Source organism: Balaenoptera ricei, chromosome 7 (genome assembly GCF_028023285.1).
Source record: "Balaenoptera ricei isolate mBalRic1 chromosome 7, mBalRic1.hap2, whole genome shotgun sequence".
NCBI classification, from domain to species: Eukaryota; Metazoa; Chordata; class Mammalia; order Artiodactyla; family Balaenopteridae; genus Balaenoptera; species Balaenoptera ricei.
Genome location: NC_082645.1, coordinates 39549009 through 39561541, shown reverse-complemented (window position 1 = coordinate 39561541; position 12533 = coordinate 39549009). Strand labels below are relative to the sequence as shown.

General features: G+C 34.0%; 1 protein-coding gene across 2 annotated transcripts in view; it reads right to left on the bottom strand.

Moving 5' to 3' along the window:
* Nucleotides 1-1589: 1589 nt before the first annotated feature.
* EPC2 (enhancer of polycomb homolog 2) overlaps nt 1590-12533 on the bottom strand; it is a 105331-nt gene continuing 94387 nt past the window's right edge. For both annotated transcript variants that reach the window (XM_059927814.1, XM_059927815.1), the window contains 4 exons: nt 5692-5828; nt 4364-4523; nt 3092-3425; nt 1590-2071 (listed from right to left, as the gene is read on the bottom strand). In XM_059927814.1, the coding sequence (XP_059783797.1) occupies nt 1999-2071; nt 3092-3425; nt 4364-4523; nt 5692-5828 (704 nt within the window). In that variant the 3' untranslated portion in view covers nt 1590-1998. The remainder of the gene's footprint in view (nt 2072-3091; nt 3426-4363; nt 4524-5691; nt 5829-12533) is intronic.

Below are 12533 nucleotides of genomic sequence, written 5' to 3'. Positions count from 1 at the left end.
TATTATTTATAACATGTGTATCACAAGGCAAATTTGCTTCATGCTTTACTTCAGTAAAATGGAAATAAAAACCTTTCTCCGAAATCGGCACTAAAGTTGTTTTGAGTTCTTAATAGCAAGGAGATACATCCAACTAAAAGCAGAATGAACACAGTCATACTACACATCAAATCAAAATCATTTTCTTTATATCATCAGCAATGAGTAACTCCAGAGGTAGTATGGAAGAAACGAGCATGGATCCTATCAGGTCACAACCAATGAAGAAATTAAATTTATTTTTTCCTATGGTTTTGACCATAAATTGCTTTACATATTCAGGACCTGAATAAAAACCACTCTCAGCAGAAACCCTGGTCCATTAAATCAACTGACATATCAATTTACAACTTTCAGGACTGCAGATATAAAAAATGTAAAGTATAAAATTATGAAGTTTGAAATGGTTTTAATCATATTCATTAAAAATATTTACATTTCTCAGTACTTACTTGACAAAACCCCTTGCAATATAATTCTACTCTAAACTTTTATTTATAAAATGAGGCTCATTTATGAGATTTCAATGAATGTTATACTGCAAATTACTTACATTCTGTAAAATATTTTAAGAACTTTTCATATCAAAGGTAGTTTATATTGGATTATCTGAAACCCAATAGTGCCCACAGATGAGCTTCTTATAATTCTTTTCATTAATGCTTGGAAAGCACTGTGAAAATGAAAAGTGCTGTTAAGTGCTATCATCTCCCTTAAATTTTCACTTATACTGTGTGCACATTGTGAAATAAACACATATGCAGCATGTCCATGTTTTGATATGTATTTTTATTTCCCTGCAGTTTTCACTTATCAAGAACAAGTAACAGGGAAAGTTGTCTGAACTAGTGCATAAACAAACATTCTGAAACACCACTACACGTATCTAATATACAAGAACCGTATAAAAAAAGTCACTAAAACACTACACTGTGAAGGTGTCCAACGCTTACAGTCAGACGTTTTCCAACCCGTTACTTGCCTTGTAGCCACAGGAAAACTCTCCAAAACTGAAAAGACAAAATCTTGCCACGACCCCCCCCTCCCAGCACCCGGGATGGCTCGATATCTAGACCTCCAATGGTTACTGCAATCACACAATGCAGTACATACCTGGCAAAATATCCTTTATGTGGTGTGGTACAGGTAAAGCCAGTTAAAATATGCAGTCTTCAGATAAAATGTAATCCTTGAAAAATGTTCATACCTGCACAGTTTAAATGTGCTAGATGCATAATTTTTCCTAGTCCTCTTTTCTGTGTAATCATTTTTTATAAACTGGTATTATAAATAGAAATATACATTCAAAATATATGGAAAAGTGAGTTACTACATTAAATTTGCATGTATCGATCCATCCCTTTCCCCTGCACAGTAATAGAAAATACTATTTTGCCTTGAACTTCATATTTGACAGTGAAATGCCACTAAAGTATTTACCAAAAAGTCCATCTAGTCAAATTGTGAAACAAAATGAACCAAGTGAAAACTTTACAGTTCCTTTAGAAAAAAATTACAAGAATTTCATTTCCTAGCTATGAATCTTTAACTTTTTAGACACAAAGTTGGATTTATTTTTTACAAGATACAAAATGTAAACATGGCAAAATAAATAGTTAAAACAAGTGATGCAGGATCCCATTTCATGCTCATGATCCCATTAAAGAATTATTTTTTAAAATCCATTCAGTTGCAAATTCAAGTGCAAAAGCATGATGATGAATATCTACTATTCAAGTAACAGAAATAATATTGATGATACAAATAAACTATATTACAAGGTAGTGATTTTCCCAATTTTACAAAATATACATCATATATCGATTTAACATCCGATATACTCTTGTCCATTTAGGTCCATTGTTACGCTCTGTGATCCACAGAGTGTCGCCTTTTGCATTCAGCTGGAATATGAATGACTGCACACCATCAGCACAGGTCAAAGCCACATGTTTTAGGTTATGTCACTTCCATAGCTACTGTTGTCTCTGCTATTCCATTTAAACCCAATCTTTCTGGTTCATGGTTCTCTCTATAATAAGGCAAAGAATAAAATAAACATTAATACTCTCTAGAATATGATGTGTATCACTTAGTATTTATAGATACATTTTTATGTAATTACAACGAAACGTATACTGCAGAAGAACATCTCCCATTTTTACAATTTCTATACAGGAATGAGGAAAAGTTTTCTTCAGCTAAAAAATCCTAGTAATTCCTAAGAACTTGATTATAACTATTTACTTAGGAAAGACAGTAATTTAACACAATATTTCAGTAGAAGCCAATGATAAATTACTTATGAAATATATAACATATGACAATCCAAGTGTTTTTACAATAGATGGAGCATATGATGCTCAAAAAGAATAATCATTTGGAGCACAATATTACTTAAATTATTTTCCACTATAGTTTAATTTTACAGGTTTAAGGTCATGTAGTTATTAATCCATGCAAATCAATTTTTTTGATTCTCATGCATTAGTGTTATAGAAAGAAAAAATCTGAAATACATTATCATGGATTTAGTTAATTCCAGAATATTCTCAATTTTAAAATATATAGAGAATAATTTACTTTCCCTTTGTGTATAATACTGAAGAAAATACAAATTTTGATTTGAAAACTAAAGCTCTGGAAGCTAATAACAACTCTAGCCTTCTGGACTGTCTACACTACAAAGATATTTAGAAGAATAAATGAAGCTTCTAAAATAGATTGATGTATTTTTTCAGTTTGATGGTTCCCAAGTTGATGTGGGTTTTTTTCCTTTTTATTTTTACAGTTCTGATTGGCATTTAAACATCCTACCAGTGACCTCAAACAAATGATCTAAGTCACAGAGCTTTAGACTAGGCAGATATTCAGTATCTGTTGAAAAGCAAGTCAATCAATTGACAAGACATCTATTGCTTGAGCGGTTAAAAAAAAAAAAAAAAGTTGTTTTCCTCCCACAGGATAGCCAGCAGAAAGGGACAGAATGATACTTGAAACACACACACACACACACACACACACACACACACACACACACACATACACACACCTTGCTATGTTGCTGATGGCACTGCTAGGAGTAACCTTTGGCACTCTGTCCATACTGGCAGCAACTGTGGCAAGTTTTAAGGCTGTTGGCGATGGTGCTGAAGTCCGTGTATTGATATGCACATTGACTGGAGAAACAACACTGACGTTATTGAGGTGCACTGCATTTGTCAGGCAGGAATTGTTCATGGGAAGTGTTTGAGGACTGCTTGTGCACAATGCTGGGATTAAGTGGTTTGTAGTGGTGTGGCCAACTGTCCTTACAAGTTGTACAGCTGAAATCCCTGGGCTGGATGATAAAGCCATGTTGGTGGAGTATAATGTTTTAGAGGTTCCTGAAGGAGAAGGAAAAAAAAAATCGTTCCATTCAAGTCATGAGACATTAAACTTTTTAAAAAATTAAGAGCTTAAAAATAAAAAGAAATGCAAACATTTGTAATCTAGTTAAATACCAAATTGACCTTCCACATAACGGCCTCTCCAAAGAGACCTTCTGATTGGTAACATATTCACCTGTTACAACCCCAAAGACACCCTCTTTCTACTAGCCTACACAAAAGGGTTTGCAAAGTATTTTGCTGCCTCCATATTTGGAAACTGTATAATAGGACAGAGAGGTCCTCTCTGGAGATTGAGGGCAGGTGGAGATGAAGGTTGGACTTCCACTAGAATTTACACATGCAAGAACATCAGTAAGGAAGGGCAATCACAATCACGGGTATATGTAAAAGCAAGAGGAAAACCCTAGGGTCTGAGCAGTAGTTGAGGACTGACAGGAACAGCAAATCTTTGAGGACTCGGTAGTAAGCAGCAGAAATACGTTCACAGCAATGCTGTATTTCATGAGAAGGAGTCAGAGAAAGCAGGTCTGTGAGTATGTAAGCCTGGGAAGGTAAACCCAATTTCCAATTTACTGATAAACTGTATTTTGCCTTTTTATAAATGTATAAATGATTCAACGATGTTGGTTAGCAATTAGCTCGATGTGTTTCCTAAGATGTGAGGCAACTGACAGTATGTGGATAAAACGAGGCAGGGTGAAGTGTTACATAGGTAGGAATCCAGTGGGTGTGGGAGGAAACAGGGAGCAGGCTCTATGTGAATTCTAGAAAACATCCAGCTATTCCACCATACATATCCATAGATATTATGAAGAGTCCAGATTGATTTCTTGTATGATGTTTTCCCTTGGATTTGAAAACCAAAAACCATACCTCAAATCACTGAGTTGCAACTTTGAGCTAGTAAGTATCACATGAAACAACAGGCTTACCTGAAGGCTGGACTACACCGTTTATGTTGTTGTGGCCGGTGTTCTGTTCCTTGGTTACCTCACTGCGACTTGGAACAGGTGCACTGACCACCGCAGATGCAGCAAAATGGGCGCTGGCTGAGTCAAGTGTTTTAGACATACAGTCAGAGGTGCTTGAGCCCTATAAAATAAACAAAATTAAACTCTCAACTTTTTAGACATGAGTTCACGAACATGTTAAGAAATGAGCAAACTCAAGAGGCTGCTGCCTTTTTCATCCTGAACAGTTACAGGTGTTTAGGTTAAGAGATCTCCATAGACTATTTTCATCATATGAAACAGGAAAGTGACTAAAAACTGGGAAGCAATTATTTATGAGAAAGAGCTAGGGTAGTAAACAACCCAAATCTTTAATGCCCTATTCATTTTTCCAATAAGTGTTAATGAATGCCTTTAAAAATACTTGACAGTCTACATACTATGGGCAAAATGAAATAACAGAGATGACTAACAGCCATTTTTGTCCCAATGTAAAACTGTGTCTTAGCCTAACGTTTCAGTAGGTTGGAAATACCTGAGATTCAGAAAAGGCAAACAAAGGCAAATTTAATGGTCATATTCCTTTCGATTCTGTATTAAACTGCTTAGCTGTTACTAACAGCTTTTTAGTGGCTTAAACAACATAAGTTTATTCTCATACAGTTCTGGAGGCCAGAAGTCCAAAATCAGTCTTATAGGCTCATATCAAGGTGTTGGCAGGGCTTTTTTCTTCTGGCAATACAGTTTTATAAGGTATTTTTACTCTTATCCCGACTGTCAGTCATTTAATGGTGCCTAGGAAAACCTCACCTAGTGGCAATTTTTTTTTCTTCAGGGAAATGTGATTCAAGTAGGCAAAGGGGTATGTTGTCTGGATTTATGGCACAAGTCGAGACAATTACCTCTCAGCTCATGGGGCACGTTCACATGGCACTTAAATGCACAGGTTAGGAAGGAGTTAGGATAGTCATATCCTTGATAAAAATATTTCTGGGGGAGTAGGGGTGGGGGATGATGGTTCTAAGAGAATCTAATTACTTCTAAGAATTCTTAATAACCCTTCCAAAAATATGTACTTATTTCTTCCCTAAATTAAAAATACTATATTTGGCTCTAGTGCTCCTCTCATAAAATATAAACTAGTCACTTAAAATTATGTAAATTAACTGAAAAGACACTTAGGTTTGATCTCCAGAATCAAGAGTGGCAATGACAAGGTTATCTTCTGTGACCTGACTAAAATTTTTTGAAAAAAGACATAATTATGAAAGAAAGGAATAGATATAACCATGATTAAAAGACAGGTTTACCTGTGCTTTTGGATGTGTCTGTTGCGAGGAATGCTGAGATTGCTGTTTCTGCTGAAGCTGAGCAAGTTGCTGCCTTTGCATTTGAACTAATTGCTGTTGATGAGTCTGAAATTGCTCTTCCGTGATACCCCCTGTCACTGGAAAAGGACATTAATTTTAGAAATACGTATGTTTTACAGTACCTTTAACAACACAAGTAGAATACAATATGAAGTTATTCCACGATTAAGATGAAAAGCAATTTCAAATCACACTATACATCAGCAGCAAAGAACCGAATAAAAACGACCAATCTTTCAGCCAAAGTGGCTTATGCTAATATCTATGACCTTCTAATGTCACATGCTAAAAAAGTTCCTATATGTAGATTTTACTGTATAACGTAGTTCAAATATAAGGATTCTCCCTTTTATTCAGACTTAAACCATAGTTTAAGCCAATAGATTTGATGTCTAAAATAAGTCCTATCTATAAAAACACAGGCTGGAAATCAGAGAAGTGTTCAGCATCCTCAGATGTAATCAACTATGCTGTTACCAACTGTTAAAAGTTACTAAATGTCAAATAAAAAGAAGACATTTAAAACTTTTATTTAAGAAATTACTTAAGAAAAAGTTACAATAAGAAACACTTTTTTCAAAGAAATGTAAACAAACTTTCATTCACCGATATTTAAGGAGATCACTGATAAACTGATTTAGAGGTCACAAAGCTATCTCCACAGAAGTCAGTATGTTATTAGAGTCACAAAACATTAAATCACATCAGAATACATGTACTACTAGAGTAATTTTACTCTATTTTTCTTTATTGCTTTCTTTCCTCTCTCCCAACTATTTCACTTAATCAACAAGTATTTACTATCTATGATGAAAAGTGCTGCATTAAGAGTTAAGAATGAATACAGGGAAAAAATAAATTAAAAAGAGGGTCCCTGCTATAAACTCCTACAGTGTAGTTGGGAAGAAAGGATACATATAAAGAAATACCAACTAATATGAGTCAACCTTTAAATGTAATCTAGCTATCTAATCAATACGACCTGAAGGAGTTTAGATAGGAGACTATACCTTCAACCTATGTTACTTAACTAGCCCCCGTCCCCAAGTTTTCCATTTAGTAGGATCATAAATGAGAAATTAAAAAAAAAATTTTGATGGTAAATTAGACATATAACAAGTTATGCAAAGTACAGCTTATTTTCTATGAAAAAGGAATTAGGCCCCAGAGATGGACAAAGCTTTAGATATACCTTCATTTCTGTTCTACAATGTTATCATTAAAATTAGTATTGGACTATCAGGAAAAAACAGTTCTGAGATAGCAATTTTATTTTTAGAAGATTAAAAAACCTGGGCCTATGATAGTGCTCACTCTAAAATTTTACTATTACCTGTATTTTTGAAGTACACATTAGTTATCTTACTGAATTACCAACAAAATCAAATGTCTTTCTTTGCACATGTTAAGTTCACTGCAAGTGTTCTATTTTTAAATGAAAAAAAAAATTTAATCCTAAATTTAAAATCTTCAAAATGAAATGAAAATGTGAAGTATTCATGAATTTCCAGCTGTTTGAAAACCTTGGGAAAGAGATGAAAAATAGTTTATTAGATACAAAGACAGGAAGGAAAAACTTAAGTTAAACCCAAATAAATCTGTTTAAGTCCTATGTGTATAAACAGTGTACCAATTCAAAAGAAATGGACTTGGAATCTGGTGTATGGTCTACTCCCTCAAATTCAGCGTTATGTGTGTCCAGAGCTAAGGTTTATGTTGTGATGAAAAGGTGAGAAGTCACAGTGGTGAATTTTAAGTGAGGAATAAACCAAATAAAGAGAATACACTTTTAGTAGCTATTTAAAAATTGAGAGAGAAATGAGAATCTTTTCTTTTTCCAAAAGCTTTTAAGTCAGACAATTATAAAATCTTACTAATCAGAATAAAGTATACATATAAATTACTCAAAAGAACAAATTGTATTCTTTTAATAAAAAAATTACTTTTGGTTAGTAGTCATTAGCTAACAAAGTGTTGCCTACTAGAGGTATTCTACTTGCTTTTATAAAAAGAGGATCACTTTATGTAGCTATTAAAAAGGGATGCTAATAAAATTTCCTATTTTCTGGGGGGATATGTCTACTTACTGCCCTGACTTGTTGAAATCATTAATTTGCTCAGGAACCCCATCCTTTTCCCCATAGAAAACTCATAAAATCCCAGCCAAGACGCAATTGAAATTACTCAAATTAATGTTCAAGTGTTGCCTAACTTTTTAAAACTCAGGCTGACTTTGATACCAAAATTCTCATCCCTGATTCTGTTATTAGTTGAAAACCACTGATATAAAACTTAATTCCAAAATATGGATATGCTTAAAATATTACATTCATTTTTTCCCTCTTCCCCCTCACCTCAAGCTCAGCATGTTGGATTCACTCTTGACATCTAGTTCTTTTTTTACTAAAAGGTGTTTTGTGCTTGAAAAATGCTTATGTTCCCCATTCAGAATTTTCTAGACCATTAAACACTTTTAGACAAAAATAGCAATTAGTAATCATGACACAGAATTGGAACACATACAAAACATCCTCCCTAACTGACCTCTTTCATTTTGTTAGGGTGAATGGAAAGTGGTAAGAAATGTATGGTTTTAATGACACAGACACAGTATTGAATTATCATCTTCAGGGTTGACTTACTAGTAGGTGGAGGATGGTAATTTAATTGAAAGCACCTTCTCCACTAATTATTTTTCCTTTCATAAATTACTGAAATATTTCCATAAGAAATTTATTTCTTACATTGGCTTTGAGTTACCAAGAGGCAAGCATTAAAATAACACCAGGAAAAGGGCATACTTAACAGTGTGAACAAATCTCTTTAGGAATGAGATACAGAATAGGGGTCCAGCTATGGAAGGGTGGTAGTGGCATAAAGGGGAAGTGGGAATGTATGAAAAGAGAAACGATATCTGCTTCTCTTGCTTGGGGCCAAGCCAAGTTCTTTCTACTAGTTGCTCTCATGAGTTGCTAGCTTAAAAGTAAAATTCATGCTGGTCATCAATCTCCCCCACACCTCCAAGTCCTGTCAGTTTAAAAGTAACCACACTCTGATTGTTTTGTGAAGGCAATATTTCACTGTTCCAGACAGACAGGAAGTGTTCCTTTCCCTAAATAATGAGTTTTGCAAATCTCCCTGGGTAACACATTCTAATAGGTCACATATTACAGAATTTCCCCTTTTACGTATGCAAATATGTCATTCTGTACATTAGTAACACACCCGCGTTTCTAAATATTTTGTGTCTATAACTGACAGTCTGTTTTTCACTAAAGCCTCTAACCTTTCTGGCTATCTTCGTACCTGGCTCTTTACCTATCTTGGGTTTATCGGTCTGATTTACTCCTCAGATGAATCCATGCACTTTTTCTTAGAACACCTGTCACCATCCTTAGAATGTTGATTCTGTTTTCAAAGATCCTAGGTATCCCTCATTTCTTTCTTCACCTTTCAGGCATGTGGTTCCTATAAGGTGTTCTGCTAGGTTGGTCCCTCATCACCTTTCCCCCTCATAATCTGACAGTGATCCATCAAAAACATACTCTAGGTATCTCCACTAGATTTTACACTGGTGTATTGATTCTAAAGCCCTAGATCACTGTTCCTTAAACTTGGGCCCACGGAGAATATATTCTTGAGTATGTGTGAAATCTTTACAAGTATTTGTCAACTTTGTATTGATGTTTCATTGATAAACTAATAAAAAGAAAAATCTAATCAAAACACGTTCTGTATTTTCTGGATGACCACCCCACAACAGAATATAAACATATGATTTTTGTGCTTGTACCTGCTGCCTTTTTAAAATAATCTTTTAACTTTTAATGCAGTGTTTCTCAAAGTGGGCTAAGATGATGTATTCTTGGGAAGCCATGAATTTTAAAAAATACTAGTTTAGACCAAGTTTTTGTAGCTTAATGAAGAACATCTAATGTGGTAGTAAAGATTATCTAAAAATCGAAATGAATATATTATTCAGCACTTCTTCATCTACCAGGCAGGTCTTTGTTATAAAAGTTTTAATACATGCTTTGTTGAAGCAATGCTGACTATATGCAATTTTTGTTTGTTTTAAAAGCTAGATCTGGGTCTATGTGGAGGGGGAGAGAGATCCTATTTTAAACCTTCTAGGTCATAGCAAGGAATCAGATAAAAGTTCACATAAAACCACTGGAGCTACTCTGAGGACAAATCTTCCAATCCATGAAAGACGACATTACCTGTCCAGGACTACACATCCTATAATGTAACTAATGAATAAACTGCAAAACTGTGGGGATAATAATGAGGGTGAAGATGGGAGGTGAGAGAGTGAAGGGGGTGGGGAATGAGGAACAAAGGAGATGTGAAGATAAAGAAAACAGACTAAAGATCCATTTAAACTTCAGACATCCAAGCTAAATAGTTATAATTGAAATTTCAATATTATTTCCTTTAGCAGTCAAACTAAAATCTTTTAAACTCCTGAAGTGTGAATCCATTTCCCACCTTTAGAAGTGACTCTAACTAAAAAAATAAATCCTTGTGAGTACCTTAGCTAGTTGTTAAAAACATAGTTTTACCTTTCTTAAAACTTTTATGCTTGCAAACATTTTATAGCAATTTAAAAAAGAATGGGAAAAGACACTGGAAAAATTAAAAACCAGAAATTTCTCTTGGAAAACTGCCCAAAATGTTGCTGATTTTACAAACTGGTAATATTAAGATATTTGAAGCTGGTCAAAAGCTTCAAGAAGAGTTGCTCATATCTATCTGTTCAGTATACAAGACAAATGAGAAAAGAAAAAACATGTTAACTTGCAACCATACATTAGTCTAAACCAAGATTAAATGTAAATTAATCCTTAAAGATGCTAAAAAAAAAAAAAAGCAAATTAATCCGGCCCTTCAAGTCTGAACAAGCAATGTTATTTTTAGATGTGAAATATATTTTCTTAAGGTTAGGATTTAAGAATAGTATCTCAAAAGAATAGTTAAATACTGCAGTTTCAAATGACTGAAAACTTTACCACCTATTTATATAAAGAATATAATATCTGTCATGTATAATCCATGTATAAGCTCCTTGAAGGTAAGGATTCTTGTCTTCTTCTTAACTTTGCAACTTTTAAACACTTAACATAGTGCTTTGCATATATTAGATCCTACATAATTATGTATAAACTTAATTTTCCTTGGTTATCCACTTGCTATGTTCAGCACATCTATCTTTCCTTTCTGTCCTGCTTCTATTCTTTGAGAAGAGATTTTCAATTAAGAAAACATACTTTTATTTAAGTTAACTAAATGAAGTCTTTAGTTTTAGTTCTTACTAATAACTACGACACACAGTTCTATTTGTTTCCCTTTAAGTCCATTCAGTACCGTATCGAAAATAATAATTAGAATACATTCAGGACACAGGGATTATGACTTGAAAAACATTAACTGGGTTATGAACAACATAAAAGTAAGAAAATACTTTGCCATTGGCCCTCAAGTTCAAGGTTTTTTTTTTTAAAGAACTAAGTAACTTGTGATACAAATAAATATTATTGTCAAGTATATCAGGTTTCTATTTTTTTCCCCATTATTTATTTATTTTAAAAATTTTTATTGGAGTATAGTCGCTTTACAATGTTGCGTTAGTTTCTACTGTACAGCAAAGTGAATCAGCTATACGTATACGTATATACATATACGTATCCCCTCTTTTTTGGATTTCCTTCCCATTTAGGTCATCACAGAGCACTGAGTAGAGTTCCCTGTGGTATACAGTAAGTTCTCATTAGTTATCTATTTTATACATAGTATCAATAGTGTATATATGTATATATGTCAGGTTTCTATTTCTGATTAAACCCTTTATTTGCTGGGATTTCCCAGCTGTGAAACAGAAAATTCTTGACTCTCTGTCAGGTAACTGATGAATATCAGTCCTGTTCCTCTTAAAGACAGTACTTGACTCTCTGTCAGGTAACTGATGAATATCAGTCCTGTTCCTCTTAAAGACATGCATGCTCTCCTGATCAAGTCCACGAAGAGTAAGCAGAAGGCAAAAGTGTTAGACACACAGTTTAAAAGAAACCAAATGTATGAAGCTTCAATTCTTTTGTACATGTCCATCAAATATAAAAATATAACTTAAAAAAATTCCTATAACCTTCTCTTTAGGTAGAAAAGGAATTTCTATTAATATTTACTGAATTATAACTGAATCCACTTAAAATGATCTATCCAGAACTGAGAAACTATGTAATGAATATAACTGGTACAGGTGGGTACTTAAAACTGCCACGGGCGAACTCCCTGGCAATCCAGTGGTTAGGACTCCACACTGTCACTGCCGTGGGCCCAGGTTTGATCCCTGGTAGGGGAACTAAGATCCCGCATGCGGCATGGCACGCCCCATACAAACAAAAATACTGCCATAGCTTTTCAGTTGTTTACAAAACTGCTGTTAAAAAGTCTTGTTTCATTATGAATTTATACACCGTGCCTAATATTTTGAAACAAAAGAAATTTGTTAAAAACAAAACACCTTGTGGCCTCAATGACTAGAGGGTCATAGTTAGCAGAGAAGAAAACTTGAACAAAATCCTTTACTCTAGTAATAAATAATTAAATACATATTTGAAAGACCTGACTCTAAAACATTGGTTCTAATGTAGCTTAGCTGTTGCTTAAACCTTGAAATTTTTTAAGGGAAGAAAGAAATGGTACTAAGTTGAGACATAGTACCATTACATAACATACATAAGCATAAGGCAGGAAAAATTACACAGACCAAAACTACTACT